The 20119-nt window shown below is 40.6% G+C and overlaps 1 protein-coding gene across 1 annotated transcript; it reads left to right on the plus strand.

Annotated features, from left to right (window-relative positions):
• The first annotated feature begins 14313 nt into the window (after positions 1 to 14313).
• LOC139744881 (gonadotropin-releasing hormone receptor-like) lies at positions 14314 to 19350 on the plus strand. Its single transcript, XM_071655291.1, has 4 exons — positions 14314 to 14805; positions 17419 to 17620; positions 18312 to 18465; positions 18969 to 19350. Exons 1-4 carry the CDS (start codon positions 14314 to 14316, stop codon positions 19348 to 19350), a joined length of 1230 nt encoding a protein of 409 aa, XP_071511392.1.
• The last annotated feature ends 769 nt before the right edge of the window (positions 19351 to 20119 follow it).

The raw sequence follows: 20119 nt of genomic DNA on the forward strand, positions 1-20119 counted from the left end.
TCATGTTTCTTTTTCTACCTTGTCTTTTCTTTTCTCATTTCGTCATCTCAATATCACCCCTCCCCCTCCCCCTCCCCCTCCCCCCTCCCAGAAAAATACAAGTTGATAATCTTAGGGACCCATGTACAGTAAACAGAGGGTTTCTCTTCTTTCCCAGAAACATCTGAATTCTAATTGAACGAAATTGAAAATCCTGTCAAAATGATGTATTAGCACTTGATTGCTCTGGGCCCCGTTTTATCAAAATAGTATAATTGTTATTATTATCTATTCGGCAATTCAATATACAATACAAGCTCACATAAAATACAAACAGAAAATCGTATTACATGATATAAAAATTGTGGTGATTCCAGGTGCATGCTGCTGTTTATTATAGATTTCCTTATGCCATACACTTACCATGGAAATCGACTATATAATCAATTATAACTCTTCATAAAACAAGGCCCTGACCATTATATGATTATTTTAGATTCTCAGCTGTGTGTTAGAAACTGAGATAGCATCGTCTTCGACCACCCAGGTTAGCTTCGACAATGTTAGCACACTCCCTTAGAGAGTATTCATTATCCTATATGGGTATCCATGTTAATGGACGAATTAAGTTGAATATAATAAAAGCAGCAAAACTATGGGCCCTGTTTCATAAAGCTATTCGTAAACAGGGGCGGATCCAGGAATTCTGGAAGGGGGGGATGGGCGTAACTATTATTTTTGGTGCCACTTCCGGGTTTCATTTCATTTTTTTCTTTTTATTTCTTTTATTTTTACCGATAAAAAAAGGGGGCGTGCGCCTCTTGCGCCCCCCTCTGGATCCGCCACTGGTAAAGTTACGTATGACTTTACGAACGACTGGAATATGAAGTGCCAATATGTGTGCCCATCTTTTTTTCCTTACGTTTTAACAAAGTACGATTGCATGTCGATATTTCATCTATATTGGGGCAAACATACAATCTCGACTAAAAAAGTGTATGAAAATGCAAGAATAGTCATTATCATCTGCAAATTTCAACTTTAACTATCTAAATTAATAATGATTAGGAAACCGAATTGGCTTGCCATATTTTTAGTCCTTCGTAAAGTCGTTCGTAACTTTGCAAACAGCTTTATGACCCCCCCCCCCCCTCGACACATTTTGTTCTTATTCGCGGTCTCGGACATATTGTCTACTATGGTGTTTCTGCTCTAGATATCTCATTGCTTAACTATCTAGCGCGTGTCACCAAAGACCCAAACTGCAGACATCTCTATAACCACAGAGATTTGTTGTTTCGTTACTTTGGGTATATAGGCGATGGAATTCGTCGCTGCTCGAAGTGGTTTCCCAACTCAGCGGGCACGCTCCACAGAGAGTGCGCTTTTGTGTACACTGTGATGTGGAGCGGCAAAGGGGTTACACTATTACGTTTGCACCGTCGGCTGCATGCATAAATGATACTCGACACAGGTATCTTTGTTTGTTGTTGATGCTGTTGCTTTATTCCACTTTTGTTCGTCATACTAATGCCAACACTTCACTCATTGTTACAAACACACAAGCTCAGTTGTAAGACAATTTAATCAGACCTTATATACAGAGAGCGGTTTATGCAAGTTGACTATTGTTACTCGCCAGTGTAACCGCAAGGTATTTCTGTGTGTAGATCGCATATAACGTGGCATGAATATTTAACTGTACAAAAACAAACCAACCAAACTGACAACCAGAGCACACACCACAGGTAATCATAAAAAAGCAACAACGAGCGTTAACGAATCTAGGATTTGACGAAAAAAAAAACCGCTACATCTGAACAATGTCTCTCCTGCAGATCGCCTTTGCTCACCCTGCGGTACTTGTTCGACTTTTGCAAAGTTGCATTATCTGTGTCCTCTATTAAAATCATTACGATTTTTCCGGCCTAGTCCGTAAAGAGAATATATGCAATAACAACAAACAAAGCTACTTACCAAGTAACCCTGATAAGGAAAGAAAAATGACACCTTTTCGCATAAAAAGGGAGATGGGCTTTACATAATTCATTTATCTTGGTTCAAGCCGAACGTTTGAAATTCTATTTCCTCTCGGAAAATTTGAATTTGAAATTTGAAACCGTCCATATTTTATGGAACATTTAATATTCCATGAAGCATGGACACTTTCGGAGGTTTTTTTTTTCTAAGTATAGAAGCATGTATTCTTAATGTTTTTGGCTTGTTTCAGTTTGACCCATTAGGTTTTAATGCAATACCCATATAGGAACTGACAGCACCGAGACTTTAGAACCGTTTTTTTTTTTTTTGATTCTCAAAACTTTTTTTCTTTTATTTTTCGGATGGCATAATGACTGTTCTATTGGTAGGCTTCAATAATACCCTACCAGACAATTCAATACGTGTTTGCCCAACAATTTGTAATCATATAGGCCTATATATGAAAAATGAATTCGCTTGTACATTTAAAACGTAAGAAGTAAGTTTATCTGGGTTGTCCTCTTTGTTTTAACTGTTATCTGTGTCCCCATTTGGACATTCCATAATGTATTCATTAATGATCATTTTGTATCTATTTAAGTTTCCTTACTTTTGTTAAGGCTTTATAGGGGCCTTATTTTGCACGTTTATTTGCCATTTAGTTTGCAGTCTATTTCACCGTACAATTTTAAATGTTGATATCATGTAAAGTTATATGCAATTTAACCCCTGGGCTATGTATGACTTAAGTACATAAATCTTTCAATAAACTTGTCGATAAAAGTCTCAAAATTTGCATTCGGCGGTTTCCATTTATGTGGTTGCAGGTAAAATCTTCCTGTCACGCTTGGAGTTGGTCAACCTTTCACTCAATATCCAAAGCTTCAGAAAAGTAATATTGAGAGATCTTCTGGATAGCTGATTACTGAACAAAATGTTGGTACATTCAAGTGATACGAGATTGTGTGGTTCGGCAAGAAGTCTGGCAGTCAAGCGGAAAATTGAAAGCGATGGCTAGCTGATAACGTTTACACCCGTGGAAAATGTAACACATTGAGATTTACGCTTTGAAAAATATGCGCTTATTGCGAGAAGAATTTACTCACTAATTATTTTGTTGTTGCTGCGGGGGAAGAAAAGTTGCTGAAGCCTTAATTTTTCGAGTTTCTCCTGTTTAGGTTTATGTGTGGTTGTGTGTTTGTAGATTTCGATGATTGTTGCGTTTTTCTAGGCTGTGACCTAATTATAGCAAGTCCTGAACGCGCTCTGCGATCTGCAGATATTGTCGAAAGCTGCCAAAACTCGATTAGCTCTTGAAAACGTGCATATCAACAAAAAGCATACGATTTCTGATATACGTGTGTGGGGTTCTGTGGAACAAATTACATGAAGTAAACAGTGACAGCTGCAATAACGGTAAAACAGAAGAAAAATCTTTAAAATTAGCAATAAAACATGTTAGAAATATCAAAAGTCAAATGTCATCTGAAACTATGTGTACATCATCACTTTATTGAGGATTGTCAAGCAATAAGAAAGGAATACATTGAAAGACGTAATAACACAATAGATATAGCAATATTATCACAGCAATACACATTCAAATGTGTAAGTGATTTCTTCAGAATCTGGATGGCAAACATGTGAAATACTTAAAAACAACCGTATGGATCTTTTCCAGAATGAGTTAACATTCACGTTTCCTTCTCTTGGCTCCGTCTCGCCGCATTTCAAATTGACCTAGCCATCGCCCACAGCTCTCTCTTTTTTCTCAATACCTTCCTCCCTCCTCTCCCCGTTATTACTCTTCTTCCCCTTAACTCCCCAACTCATCATCTTTCTGACGAGTCAGAGGTGCGTGATCGGGGTACCAAGTAGAGCTCATCGTTGTGAGGAGCCAAAATGACATGCCTTACTACTTTGGTTGCTTTTGACCCCATTTAAAAACAGGAATGGATTCTTTGTCCATCGGAGAAGGAGAGCGAAAATTAAGCCAACCGTTGTCTAATGTGCGATGATGATGTACATGATGTGCGCTATGAAAGAATAATCGTTTTTATTTTCGGACAGAAATTGATTTCACCGGAAGGGCGCATGATCCCATTTCCCCCAAACGACCCAATTTCGAGGAAGGTTGTACCTCCAGCCAGGCATTGTCGGCCCCTTGTGGCTTACCGTGACTATCCGTCCTCGGCGGCGTTCTTCTCGGGGCAGCAGCGGAACACTAACGGGAGTGTGCTAAAGAATGCAGCACCTGCGTCCCTCGCGAACACCAACGAAATTCAAGAAATCTATTATCAATGACTGGTGTACCTTGGGCGCCGAATTATAAAGCACCGCCGTTGGTATTTCGGCAAGACGAGGCGAGCGAACTTTTGAACGCAGTTACTACGTACATTTATGTTTACACCCTGAGTCGTTTCCGTCCTCCTGAGAACAACAGCGACAACAAACAAGCAAAAAACAAACAAACAAACAAACAAACAAATAAAAAAAGACGACCTCGTTTCCCACAGAGATGAATGTGTATCGATTCCCACAAAAACCCTGATAACAGCATGGGATACACTTGTGAAAAAAAAGAGTAGCAAAGCATTATTCTGCAATGCATTTGGTTCATCGACAATTTTGCTACACTAAGTTCATATCTGCTGTAGATATGTGGTACAAAAGCTATCAAGGTAGTAAAGTAGTGAATATCTTTTTTTTTTTCATTTCGGTTTCCTGTATTCCAGTTTCCTGTTTGAGATTAGATGAACAGCCAACCTCGCAACCTAGAAAACGACTGTTAAACACCTAACCCTCAAACATGCCGAAGTCACTCTCCTGTAAAGCAGGGAATCGGTCACACTCTTTGCAGGCAAAATGGACAGCGAGTTCCTCCAGAAATCGATGCAATAAGAGGGGGGAAACAGTACCCTGTTGAAACAAACCCCAAACCACTATGCCATCCGACATGTGGTGTGGACTTTCCTGGCATGCCTCTGACTAAAAAGAAGAAGAAAAAAAACAAGAAAAAAAGAGAGTTCAACTTGGAGGCCGGAGAAGAGTTCGACAGAGCGACTTCCTTACCGTGTGCGGTTGCATCCATAACCACCAGGTCGGTGAGGAATGCGAGCGTACTTTCAGCTGCCACTCCAAGACGGCAGGTCACACAGGTATCAATACTCTGCATCTGTGTAATGCCAGACAAGAATCGGTACGTCGCAAAATACAGCGCTTCTTTGAGGACCAAATATTATCTTGTTGATTGTACATTGATTTTGTCTTGAAGATGTGATTAGAAATGAGTTTTGCATTCGTGCCTAAAATGTCGTAGTAGTCACAATGATGAAGCAATAGGCATTTTATTATTGTCGTCAGTATATTTGCTGAAACTCTTACTTTACCGCATGGAAGTCTACACGCACACGCACGCACACACACACATACACACACACACACACACACACACACACACACACACACACACACACACACACTCACTCATGAGTGTACATTAAATGATGAGCTACCATAGTGTATGGAAGAGATCGCACGGCTGGTATATTCTGAAGGTCGGTCGAACACAAAGCGGGTGCTAACGATGCAGTATTCTTGATGAGGATCCCTTCAACATCTGGAAAGTGTGGGTTTTTTTTTTTTAATTCCTGAAATGTTATTGATCATGTTAGCGCTGTGAGTTGACTTTTGAGGACGTTTTCCGCTGCTGCCCTTCTGGAATTTAGAAAAGAAAAAAAGGAAACTGCTGCGGATTTTTGGGACGCTTTATCGGTATCGCATCCTATATAAATCACTGCAGTAGATATTTCTCAGGGCATTGCTGGGGTAAGCTGTGGTTAAAGTGTGCACACATACTCTCAACAGGCGCTTACTTGAGCCCTTTTGGTTTCTCTTCGTAGGCGTACTTATTCAACATGGTCTTATTTAGCCTATCCAGTGTTGCAAGTGTTTTACCACAATGCCCTTTTACTAAATTATCGCTACGCTAGCAATTGCAGGTACCCACGTCAACACCTGGGTTGAGAGGAATATCATGGGCAAAAACATCTTACCCAAGGACGTAAGCCTCTGGCGGGATTTGAACTCGGGACATCTGATGGAAAGTCAAGAGCCTTTTCCACCATACCACAGTGCCTCCACTGTTCCCTTGCTTTTCATTATCATATTGAAAGGTATTATACTCTGATAAAAGTGGTACGGTCATAAATCTTTCAGAGTTTGGTGACGAATGAATGATTCTACATGCAGGAGGACATGAATCACTGGGTGGACAGAATAATATACTGTCGCGCGTGAGCGGGGAGTAGGGACCCTAATAGATTTGGGCATCACTACAACAACTCAGGGAGGTGAGACGATCTCACCTCCCTAACGGCCTAACAGTTATGATGAATTATGTGCACTGTAATATGAGTGATGATGGAGGGCGATTAAGATGTGATCTTGCAAACAGCTTTACCTTGATCTTCACACGTTATGATTGAATAAATCATAGCGTATCGCAAAGAGCACAAATTAAATGACGTGAGTGTAAGCACTTGATTTCAGAACAATGAGTTTTGCAGGTGTGTATTAGTCAATAAATTGATTAATGATTGACTTTGAATGGGGGGACAGATAGCGCCCCTTTTTATTTTTTTATCAATGAACATAACCAACAGCTCCCAGTGTGCTACAAATATCACCCTACTTTACATGTTTTACAGTCATGTTTATCTAGATTAATTAGTGTAATTTGTATAGACATAACGCCAAGGGAAGAGCAAGTGTTATATCTGGGACCGGTTTCATAAATATTTGAGTGTAAGTTTAAACTTACGCTCAATCTTTATATGAAACAGACTTACGATTAAGATTGAACTTTATACGCTCGATTCACCGAGTAACGCTTGATAAATTAAGCGTATAAGATCAATGGCAACTCTTTATGAAACAGGTCCCAGGCCACACAAATTATTATAATTATAACGTGAAGGTGGCACGTCCGCTGGCCTGTGTTATGTAAAACCTCGTTGTGTGGGTGATGTAGAATTCCTGGGTATGCAATGGCAGTTTTCATTGATTGGGTCTGCACTGAATTCATGTAGGCCTACACAATGATTCTCATGTGGCGGCGATTCATGACAGGAATAACTTGCGTTCACTTTATTCTACAGTACATTGCATGTGTCATGTTCTTCGTCGGGCGTCTTATGTTTTCCTCGAATCGATGATACGGATCACTTACTGCTGAGAGACGTTGAAGCGTGACCAGACATCTGTATGGATTGCATGTCACGATCTCTCCGCCCCAGCAAGTGAAATGTGATGAAGTCCAATCATTCTGCGACCTCTCTCTAGATAACCTATATGTAAAGTGTGAAAGCATAAACATGCAGAATTTTCTCATGTTTGGTAATTGTCTGAAATAACCTTTGCAGCATTCGCGTACGCCTATATCAACCTCCCATTAAAGAATAATGGATGTTGGTAATAATAAATGTTGGTATAATATATATATATATATATATATATATATATATATATATATGTGTGTGTGTGTGTGTGTGTGTGTGTGCGTGCGTGTGTGTATGAGTTTGTTTCTTTGTGTATCTGTGTGTGTGAATGTATAACTACACACATAAACGTTAACACCACTTAGAATTTTGTACAACGAGAGCAAGTTGTTTTTCTTTTCGGTGAGAATGTTGTATGATAGTGTGATCTAGGCTGTGTTTCTGTCCCTTCCCCCCCCCCCCCCATAGATTCACTTTTACCTTCAACAAAAAGAGATCTGGTGGTTATAAAACTTTTTCTCACATTTCCGCCCCTTCAAATCCCCACTGGACCGCCCTCCCACAACAACTCTTGCATCATCACGCCCCTGTAAATATCCTGTGAGGGTGATGAGCATGACTGTATTTGATCAGGTTGAAAAGAACAGCAATGCTGAGGGGCCCGGTTGGAAGGGATTAGTAGTCCCACCGGCCCATCCTGTACAGAAGCTTTTTGATTCCAGCCGGATTTGATGTCTCCATCAAGTTCCCGTCTGCATGAGAAACGTGATTTAATTCTTTGTCATGTTGATATCATGAGGCATCGCCTCAAACGAGGGCGACAAGGTTGCCTCAATTTGAAAAAGAGAGCTCAATGTCAAGTTTGTCCAGAGACAGAAATTAATCCGCCTTATCCGACCCGTCTGCAGTTTTGACATTAAGACACAGACTGTTCTTTGATAAGTTAGTCTTGATATCTCTCCTTCCCTTCCTCCCTTCCCTCGTCCCTCCCCTTCTCTCTTGTAGCGTAGAGTGGGATGTAGCGTAAGAAAATGATTCAGACACATAATCACATTTCAAAGGAATACATAATCATCCAACAGGAAACATCCAGTCGCATATCTTTTTCAGTCTCTTCAATGTCACTTTTTTTTTCTTTCAATGCCGTTTGCGCAACGCAACCTTCTGTATATGGTCAGATGCTAATCAAGTGCTAATAATAAGGTGATTCATTCAATTTCAGCGCCCTGTATGTTTGAAGATAGGTACTATTTTCTTTTTGATTACGTGAAGCCAGTCTTATTAAAGGGATCGTACAGTTTTGGTTGACATGAAATTTCAGGTTTCTAACATTTTTTTTGGGTGTGAAATAATAAGAAACCTCTTATGAAATATGAAGAAGCATGTAATTTTATGAAGAATTCAACGTTTATTTGATGAAAATTGGTTTTGAAATGGCTGAGATATCCAAAAAAGAGTGACTCTTATAAAGTGTGGGACCCACACTTTATTATGATTGCTTTGTTTTTCTTTGTTTTTCGATGTTTCAGTCATTCCAAACCCGATTTTCATCCAATAAACTTTGAATTCCTCTTAAAATGGTATGCTCTGTACTGTACCATAAGTGTTTTCTTGGTATCTCGCAAAAAGTTGAAAGCTCAATTCTCATCTCCACCAAAACTGTACTATGCCTTTAAAGTCTCAGCATTTCAGTTTGCATCGATCTCGTCAATGCGAAATAGCCATTCGTTTGAGGGCGGACTAACTGATAAAAAAAAGTATTTCTGATTGAGAGGTCAATGTGAATATGGGGAAGAAATAGTGACAATAGGGTACATTTTTACTGGAATTGACTGCTGATCTAAAAGTTTCCAATCCACACGTTATTGTGCTTACCTACCTTCAAATTAAAGCCAGAACACTCGAGAATACCTATCCCATCTTTTCCCATTCTGCAAATAAATGTAAAAAGAGAAACGTAGATAAAAAAATAGTCCATCAAGAGCAAACGGGTGATGACAGTAGCATTTTATGAATGCCAGACGGACTTTCTACAGATTAACTCTCGAAACCCGGAGGTAATATAAAGACCGTATTGACTTTCATATCATTGAAAAAAAGGCATCAACAAATGAATAAACAAACAAACAAGCAAACAAACAAACAAACGGCACGGGCCAATCTAGACCTTCCCGGCGGCTGTTATCCAGAAATGAGTTTAGTCCATTCGTCCAAGGTCGTCGCTCTCAAAATAGAATTTTGAGCGACCCTGAAACTTCAAAGAGTTGGTTTTTTTTTTGCTTTTGTTTGTTTGATTTATACGTTTAAGTTGCCGTCGATTTTGAATCAGACTTTATGAAAATCTGTCAAAAAAGATTTTCGTTAGACCGTTATACGTTTTTGTTTTTGAATATCTTGATTTTGTGCTTCGTTCGGGGATGATATCAAGGACTACAAAAGAGATAAAGGATCCACTTGCTATGTCCGCGAGAAAATGCATGAACAATTTGTTGGCTAATCGAATCCTTTCTTGTTGTGCTGCTTTTTACGACGCCCCGGGGATTCGGTTTCGTGAAAAGAGAATTGCTTTTGTAACCTTACCTATCTCACGTTATCTTCCACGTTGCAACAGAACCCCTTTCAGGAGGCAGCTCCTGGAGATCCCTCCATCGATTCAATGACTTGAAATAACAGAGTGCACTTCGCCCAAACTACAAAGGCTAATTTGATTGCGTGAACATGTCCAAACACTGTGATGATCGATATGCCAGGTAGGTGGAAAGATAACTGTCCACCATCATGAATATACCTTTTGCGGGCTTCATCCCTGAGATTTATCGGCAGCGATAGTCTAGATCAGAATGGAGTGCGAAGTGTTAATTTGATGCAGAAATAGATGCAATTATATATTGAATAAAAACACAACTGTCATGTTGGTTTATTGCTAGTATTTGCCGAGAAGGGGTGGGGTGGGGGGGGGGGGGGGTAGGGTGGCAGATATAACATTAGGTAGATCTTATTGAGGGATCAAAGCAACCGAGCAAACAAAGTGTGCGGAGTGCGTGCGAGCGTATTCGAGAAGGAGTAACACCCTCATCCCACCCCACCCCTATACCATGCTTGCCCCGACGGCTAGGCTCAATATTTCATAGAAAAGAAATTACATTCGAGCTTTATTTTCTGTCCAATACGCATTAATGTTTCTAACTAACTAAGCGGATTTCATATTGGTGCTGTAGGGAATGGAGTAGGGTGTGCGGGGGGAGGGGGAACGCAGGCCGTCACCCCCTTGCCACAGATCTCAGAATCCAGCCGACAGTTAAAACACTACATGAAAATTGGTATATATATCATATTACATGCAGCACTTCTAGTGCAAGTTCAAGCAGCCAATTGTGTAATTATGTTTCATGTTGAGGAGAAACATTCATTCCCTCCCTTTTTTTTTTCTCAGCCCCATGGTCTGTGATCTCCCTCATTCGAAAGCACCATCGAAAACCAAGCTTCTTTCTCACTTATAAACAGCGCATCAGCACTAAGAGCAGCTTTCCATGTTGCAGGTTAGGCAGAGTAAAGAAAGACAACACCCCCAACCCCCCCCCCCCCCCAAAAAAAAAAGGAAAAGGAATCCAGCCGTTCTTTAAGACGCTACTTAAAAGATGGTATTCCTATCATGTTACAGCAACTATCTAGCAAGTTCACGCTGTCACTTATGTAATTAAGATTCATGTTGTCAAGAAACTTTTTTTTTCCTCTCCCTGATCTGTATAGTCTCCATTATTCACAACGTACCATCTACAATCAAGCTATATTTCAAGCTTACAGGACATCAGCACTATAAGCGGCTTTTCTTGTTGATGCGCCTTTAGTTTTCTAAGCCTTCCGAGCACTCTGGACTGTTGAGGCATAGTAAGAAAAGACAACAGTCCCACCCCCTCAAAAAAGAAAACTAAAAGAAAGAAAGAAAATAGTTAGGATCACTAACACTAGTCTTTGAAAGGAAGTTCCTCCCACATTTCAACAACACTTCTAAGTTTCCGTTCTTCCTCACCATGTAAGGAAATCACATTGTTTAGGAATATCCAGTGCCTCCTGCCTGGACATCAAATCCCTTCTTCTTCTGCACCATCTCCCCCTCCCCCTCCCCCACCCCTCCCCTTTCTCTCTCTCTCTCTCTCTGGCTCAGTCAGCCTCTCCTTCCAGTCAGCGTCTGATCTCCTGGTTTAGGATTTAAGAGTTAGATTCATTCAAACAGTGAGGGGACATCTACTCATTTTGATTTACATTATACATTTATTTGCGACCATTTTTACATGCTTCATGAAAATCAAGTGAAAAAGCAATATTTCGCACCTTTCTCATTCTGTAGTCCGACTTTAATAGATTTTCCATAAGCACTTTTCTCAGCATGTATTCTATTCACTAGAAAAGGATCTTTAAATAGCTATGAAATAACACACACAATAACAAGCCCTTCACGTTCAGGCAAAGAAAATGAGCCTTTTGCTGAATGTTCACATTGATACATTTTTCAATAAATAGGAGTCCAGGATTATATCAAAGCGTCATCTCACTTTGCCAGGGATGATTTTCAACGGCCAAAATTAGCGCTATGCCACAAAGTGCCACCGCCCATTTAAAATGCATCTTGAAATTTAGCGACCCTATTTGAATTTGTAGAACTATTTAACGTTCATGGTGGCATGCGACGATCTTGAATCCGATAGTCTCGATTTTCCTGAATGTCGGGAGTATCGATGGACAAGACAGATTCCGGTAAATGCGTTCATGTCAACTTCCTGCATTGTTGAGAGCAGGGAGGTGGGGCTCTTCCCACCTCCCTGTTGAGAGTAACTTAGATTAAGAATGAAATAACCGCCACAAAGCAAGAAAAGCTTTCCGCAGGATCACCACCACCAACAACAATAGAAAGAAAATGGAACACTGGAACGAGTCTAATCTCGTCTGTTTCGGGATGCAGTTATTTCCGCTCGTCTGTTGGCAAAATACATTTCATTTATCACATTTTTTTTTCTTTTTACTGAAACGTCAAGAGCTTTTTGATCTAGGTCACATGACGCAGACGCACTACTAACACTTTTATTTCCGTAAATCGCTTACAGCAATTAATTTCATCAATCCATTTTAGCTGCTGGTAACTTGGTACTGCGTCTCATATCTCAACAAAGGTAATGCTACGTGCGAAATCGACCCCCCCCCCCTTGCCTGGTAGCAACAATAGGAACAAAGCAGCAATTTCTAGCGATAAAGTAGAATATTGCATATCGAGAGTAGAGGGTTTGTTGACAATGTGGTTCCTATATCGAGTCAAGCATTGGATCAGAGGACGAAATGACGACGAAAATAGCTAAAGAAAAAGAGACAATAGATTAAGCAAAATAATGTTAATGGAAACGTCAGCGTCTCTATCTGGTGACTGCGCTTGCCACTGCACCCTGTGGATGCTACTGTCGTCATACTACTACATGTACCATGACTACTGGTCCATTTCGGCAAGCCTGTGCGCCGTTGCATTGTCATCATGGAAAATTAACGGGTGTTGCGCATCGCAAAAAAAAACAAACTAACAAAACAACAACAACGACAACAACAGCAACAACCAAACCAGACAAAACAAAACAAAATCTACTTAATTGAAGTAAGTGAGAGTCCAGAATTCCTCGATCTTGTTGCGTTATCCATGTCGGCTACAACAACGAGATCGCCGACTTCATAGATGCCGACGCAACGCCAGACCATGTGCAGATAGGAATCGGGTCATACGAGCCTTACACGTGAGGTACGGCTCTTCACAAATCGTGGTCTTTCTACCTCTGCCAGATCCTGGTCGCTTGTCACAATTATTATCTGCTTCCTCGTGGCGTCTACACACGCTGTACACTGTTTGACAGCATGCCCGGAAGCGTTAGGAGATCTGAGCCACTGTAACCCCCCTTTCTCTCTCAGGGCGACGATTTGTCAGCGTCGCTCGTTAGATGAATTAATAAGGTGTCTTGACTATCGTGTGTGCTTGAGGGACCCGGTAGCCTTGACTGAGAAAGTCAAATTGGTGCATCTTCCTTTTATACCAGAATGTCGGTCACTTCCGGAGACGTGTCACAATATTATACTTTGGTATCACTTCTCAATGATTTAGAAGAAAGCAACGCTACTACATAATACGCAGAAAAAAAAAACACTTTAAAGTTTGATTTGAAAATGTTGAAAGAGGAAGACAGCACTGTGATGAAGTGGCCAGTGATTAAAGAATACTTTTACAGTCTTGGTGGTTCTTTGAAATGGAATTGAGCTGTGGGAACGTACTTTTGTGATTTCTATACCACGCGATACCTGACGCAAGAAGAAGACAAAGAACACATGACGATTTTATTTCTCACGTTAATCTTGCGCTCCCTGAAATGGAAAAAAAAAATAGAAAAATGCTAACCTAGCATCAGCAAAAGGAACGTGAAGTATCAGGAAGTTGAAGGGACATGCTCTTATTGTCGCGATGCTATTACAATGAACTTTTGGCATAGGCGTAAAACATTTCAAATTTGCCGATGCCTTAATGGAGAATATGCCTGGTTACCATGGTGACTCAGAAAGAGGATGAAAAATGGGAACTTAAGGCAATTCTGGCTTTCCAATATTTGTTCATTCTTCATAGCTGTTTTAGGCTATAGCTTGCCCGAGACAATCAAAATAGTGTAAAGAGGCTTAGCTAATCTTTACAGGTATTAACAGCTTTTTGTTGACAGGCTTTGCTTTACGCTCTTCGTAAATCTCGTAATCTGTTTCTGGTTTCAAATTTCAGATTCTTCTTTCTCCTAAAGCCCCCGAGATGAGATGAGATAAGATGAGACGAATCGCAAATCTTCACCGTTTTGGGTCTGGCGTGGACGCACTAGGCTCTGTGTATCCCGGTGGGTGTTGACCGGGGGAAGGAGCTACCGCAGTTTTATCGGAGTGAGAAAACATCGACGCGAGTACCACAGAGTGACGCTGGAGAACTAGGCGTTGAAAGTTTATGTGGATTAACCAGAGGATGCTTGATTTACAACACCCTGCAAAACTCACACGGACAACAGCAGCCATGTCGTACTTTGCCGAAAGCGGCGCCTACAATGGTTCCCCGAACGTCACCACGGCCCCCGAGACCAGCACCGGGGATATCTTCGCCGAGTCCCTGTTTCGCATCACCACGCTCACCCTCATCTTCCTCATCTCCGTCCCGCTCAACATCACCGTGCTCGTCATCGTCTTCAGGCAGCGACGGCACAAATCCCGCGTCAACATCCTCGTCATGCACCTGACCCTCGCCGACCTCTTCGTTGCCTTCATCAACATTCCCACCGACATCGTGTGGTTCTTCACGGTGCGGTGGCTGGCGGGGAACGCGGCGTGCAAAATCATCATGTTCATCGAATCATTCAACATGTACGGCTCGTCGTTCATTCTCATCGTCATCAGTCTCGACCGCTATGCGGCGATCGTTCATCCGCTGAGCATTCACCAAGCCGACCGAAGGTGTAAAATCATGCTTAGAGCAGCGTGGGCTTGTAGCGCCCTCTGTAGTCTGCCACAGGTAAGTCCTGTTATTATTATCATAAATTACATTTTGGGCTAGTCTTCGTTTGTTTATTTATTTATTTATTTATTTATTCATTCATTTATTCATTTATTCATTCATTTATTTATTTATTCATTCATTCATTCATTTATTTATCTATTCATTCATTTATTCATTTATTTATTTATTTATTCATTCATTCATTCATTCATTCGTTTATTTATTTCTTCATTTACACTGGATAAGCGCTGAAACTTGTTCTCTTTACATACTATGGCAACTTAATTTAGAACAAGATAAAAATCAAAATCAAGATAAGCTACATATAAAGCGATAAAACGCATGTATGGGATCGTACAAGTGGTCTATCCTAAGACCATGAATTCTTGACAACGTTATCATTTAAAAAAAATGTAACTAAAATGGATTTCGGAAATATGATTTCAACGATAAAGATTAATGCATAATTAGGCTCAAACGTGATTCAGCAACCACCATGTTTTAGTAAAGCAGCCATTCTGGACAATTTCTTAAAGCATATCTTCTTTTTTTTTTGGGGGGGGGGGGTGGGGTGGGATGGCAAACAATTTCTGTCTTCTAAAAGAAATCGTAATTTAATATCTAATCTGTAGACATCATTCCGTTACTGAACGATATCGAATGTCAATCTAGCCCGGCTGCAAAAGTACAAGCTGCTCCGGGTTCGAAATGGTCGTCGACGTAGCACTCGACGGCGAGACGGAGCATCTTGCAGTGGCGAGGCTTCACTTTCTATGGACAGGAAGAAAATGAGAGACGAGGGAAAATCAAACCATTACAAACGCCTGGTGTCGCTCTGCCGATAAGTTTCCCAGGCGCCATAAAAAATTGATCATCTTGTGCTCAGTGGGATATACGCGATATACGTCATAACGGGGTATTTAGAGACCGAGTCAAAAGCGGGATATATCGGGTATAATGCTACCACAAATAATACTTCGTTTAATTCACATCACGTTCATTGTGCTTCGCATGGGCGTAAGGAAGGAATCGTAAATTGCCCGCTACCTCCTCACGGAGTGGATGAATAACGTGCTGGTAATACACGTCACCGTCAGAGTCAGTACGATTAATCTTTTTTTTTTCTTCGTTTGTATGATATGCCAATGAATTCAGGGACAAATTTTAAGCCTAATTCGATATCCAGAATGCGATTTACGATAATGTGGGTGTTTCATCGCGGCTCCGCCGAAGCGAAACACAAATAATCAAATTTCGGTTTGCGGAATAATGACGAAAATAAGCCAACCGGGAAATGAAAGATTTCTTAAAGCTATTATAGAAAGATTTATAAAGGCAAACCGCTGAACTGCTAAGAATACATTGGTAAAAGGTTTGCGATAAACAAATGATTTTGAAAACACATTCAAAATGGGAATAGCTTTTGCACAAAAAGAAAAGATAAATTTGGAAATGAAAAAAAGCAAATTAGGTGCCCTTATATCAGTTCAACTGTCCAAAATGACCGTTGGAAAACATTGCACCTATCATTCTTCTTCTTGCATTGACCCCCCCCCCCCGGAAATATCTGTAAAAAAAAGAAGAGAGGGAATAAACACTGCGTAAAAATTGAATAGGCTTTGGGGGGGGGGGGGAGAGATGAGAAGATATCCTTTCCAAAAACCCAATACTCGCATTATCAAAGCCCTTTCCATATCATCACCCAAGTGTTTGAAATACCAGAAATGCATTTAAAGAAAAATGCGGGGGCCTTTCCTCAATTTTCGTTCTATTTGTTGATATCGCTGTAGTTTGTGAAATTCATTTTGACGCGATGACTTATCTGTAGATTTACCCTATAGATGGCGCTGTACAGAATTTGTCTTTCGAGATATCTCGACATTCTGATGAACTCGTCCATCCGGGTTGCTGTAGGGCCGATACGATCGGTCACAAGGATACTATGAATGATTATTGCATGTTGACGCGGAGGAAACGTATTAACTCGATTCGACATGAACTCTCATTTTTGTTCTTAAATGCACATACATGCCTCTTTATCATTTTAACTTCGATACAGAAAATAATAATCTCAATGCTTAAAGGTGGAAAGAAGATACATTTTTGTGATAATCACAAACAAATGAAAAAACAGGAGATGTCAGGTAGTTTGCATGAGTACACTCATAGAAACTATCACACAAATATAATCTATTCATGATTTCCCGCTTATGTTTAATAACTACGGGAATGTAGACTATTTTTTTTTCTATCGCGCTGTTGCTGAGATGAAGACAACTTAAACTTTTCGCTCACGGCGTTTTGTCCTTCATTTTGTCTGTATGTCGATTACAATTTGTATATTTTATGCCATGAACCCAATAACTGAACTAACCAAACTCTGCTCACATACATGGACGAACATACAAAGCATGCGTACACACTGGCACGTACCAATAAAGGTGACTTGTGTGTGACTCAAGAACAATAATATTATGACGTCATAGCAAGGGTTCGACATTCCTTGTGGATCAAATTTTGATCGATGAAGAAGGGACGCCAAGTTTTTTTTTTTCAAATTATAACAAACATTCATCTCTCTCTCCCTTTCTTTCCCGGGGACCCGACCTCGCCACCATCAAAATGTAGTTCCTGGTCCATGAAGTCTTGTGGCCCTTAGAGGCACCGCAGTTCACCCAGTGCGTCGACTACCGCTTCGCCTACGATCACCCTACTCTGTGGTGGCTCTACCACGTGTTCGTCACCCTCGCCATGTACATAGTGCCTCTGATAACTATATTCACTTGCTACGCTGCAATCATCTGCAAGATATGCCGGAAAACTAGGCAAGGTATGTACCCACTTAACGATTGATTTGTTTTGTTTTGATTTGATTTGATTTGATTTGATTTGATTTGATTCGATTCGATTTGATTTGTTATCATGTGATTTGGTTTGATTTGATTGATTTGATTGATTTGATTGATTTGATATGTTACCATATGAGTTTATTTGGATTTAACTACTTATCCACACACGGTGATTTCAAACTAAGGCAGTTTGAATTGCGGTCAGGATGGTGTTTTTTTAACCTTCTGTTTACCAGGTCATAGGGAAATTCTATAAACCAGATTTCCGTAATTGTATTGCTATAAAATATTGTAGAAGTTGTTGTTACCAAAACTAATGGTGAAGCATCAACTTCAACGTCAACAGCACAAAAACAAAGAAAAAGGTGTATATTTTTACTCAAATATTTATAATCTGGTTGTTTCTTGTAATTACTCTATGCAATTTCGCACTCAAACAAAATGTCGAGTAGATTTCTTTTATAATAACTTAGTGATAACTTGGATAACCTATCAAATCAGATTGATCAATGAATATTAATGTGATTATTCTGCCGTGTGATTCAATAGGACATCTGCTCAACGAACTGCATGTGTCATTTCTCCCTTTGATCTCATCTCTTGGTCAGTAATATGAATGATATCAGTATGTTTCTTCTCCTCAATCCACACAAATCAAACAAACCAACAAAGCTCGACGTTCAGTCAACAACAACGAAAGTAGCGTCCTCAGGCGGTCGTGTTCGAACAGTCTCCCCCGAGCCCGTATGAAGGCACTTCGCCTCACCGCCACCATCGTCACAGCTTTTATCCTGTGTTGGGGGCCATACTACGTCCTTAGTACATGGTAGGCATCTCTCTGAATTTAAAGAGAAATTGAACACATTAATAAAGCGAAACAGTCAACAGGACAATCTGTTCAAAACGCATGAAATTTTGACAATTTTGCTTAATTTAATTCCCTGTGCCGCCTTTTTAAGTTCACCACGCTACCCCCCCCCCCCCCCCCCCCCCCGGCTCGGTCACTTCCTTCACTCGGACGGATCTGACGCGCTTCAAAATCTGATCCTTTGTGAAAGTTTAAAACCTTCTTCTAAATCTGACTTACCTAAGAAAAAGAAATCTAATTAATGTTGGATTTGTGATGCAGGGAGTAGATTCGTCTGTCCTGTGTATTTCAGCATAAGTTGACACACGATAAATAAGTTTGACCCACTATCATGACAGGTGACAAAGGCCGAAATAGTGGCATGCTGTGTAAATCGAACCGTGTGAACTTTGAGAGCTCCTAACTATAATTATGATGAACAAGCAATAAAGGGTGATCTTTTTATGCTGTTTTATCTCCAGGTACCACTTCGACAGCACGTGGCAGACGGGGGCGGGTCTGCCCAACCCCGACTGGGTGATACACACCATGATGGCGCTGGGTTACTCCAATATCTGTCTGGATCCCATCATTTACGGCATTTTCGTCACCCGATTCCGATTCTGCCGCGGTCGCGACAAGGCCAAGGTGCGGAACCCATTGGCCCCGATGCGCCTCTCGACCATGATCTCGAACTTTGTCACCACCAACGGGCATACGTCTTCTGTCCGCTTCAACCATGCGATCTCGTCGGGCCGGACCAGCGGTAGTAACAGCGCCGGGATGGACGCCACGAATTCGAACAGCGACGGCGAAAATAAACGCACGACTTTGACGTATCGCCGAGAAACCTCAACGGCATAGTACACCTATGTCGTCTACATAGGACTGAAAAGCACAATCGGAATAGCACGAAAAAACAAACAAGCAAACAAACATTTTTTTTCTCTCTCTCACAACTTTGTGTGGGACTTGGCGGAACAGAAATGTGAAGCAGGTTAGCTTCGCTTTTATTGTGGTATGCTTATCGAGAGATAAAGTTTCTGCTTCGACTAAAAGTTGTAATTTGTATGAATTAGAAAGTAACAACAGCCTTTGTTATCTAAATCCTTTCCGACTTTCAGAACATTGCGTCTGATTCTAAGAGGAGATATTATGATTGGTTTCATTTATGCACAAAAAGGCTTTGTAGTGAAGACAGAGTATGTACGGTATAACAGAATACTTAACTTTTAAAGGTGACATCAGCATTCAAAGCTTTTGAAAATTCAATCTTCTGAAATGTCTCTTAGAAAACATATAGGAGGTATGACAAAAACATTCTTATAAGTAGCTATAGAATGTCATCACAAATAGATAATAATAAATCTTAAACTCATAGTCTATTTTCTTAATCCTCCCAACTCTTCATTTAAAGGAAATAAACTGTTTTCAAGATTCACGCAGGGCTCTAAGCTGAGATGTTGCAGGCCCTCATTGAATTCTTTCCACACGAATTCACGATGAAGACTCATAAGATTGCGATCAGTATTGAACCAGTACAAGGCTAATATCTTCAACAGCGTGCCATGATATACGCTGAACAGGCGGCCGTTTCTCACAAGGTCTTTAGAATGACTTTTCTTGAAGGGGA

Source organism: Diadema antillarum, unplaced genomic scaffold (genome assembly GCF_040938485.1).
Source record: "Diadema antillarum isolate AM-2024a unplaced genomic scaffold, OU_Dant_1.0 seq00001216_RagTag, whole genome shotgun sequence".
Lineage (NCBI taxonomy): Eukaryota > Metazoa > Echinodermata > Echinoidea > Diadematoida > Diadematidae > Diadema > Diadema antillarum.

Excerpts from the sequence above, each read along its gene's own strand:
- LOC139744881 (XM_071655291.1), top strand. The coding sequence starts at position 14,314 with ATGTCGTACTTTGCCGAAAGCGGCGCCTACAATGGTTCCCCGAACGTC. Across the intron at positions 17,621-18,311 it reads ATGCCGGAAAACTAGGCAAG|CTCGACGTTCAGTCAACAAC; the intron begins GTATGTACCCAC and ends AAACCAACAAAG. Across the intron at positions 18,466-18,968 it reads TACTACGTCCTTAGTACATG|GTACCACTTCGACAGCACGT; the intron begins GTAGGCATCTCT and ends TTTTATCTCCAG.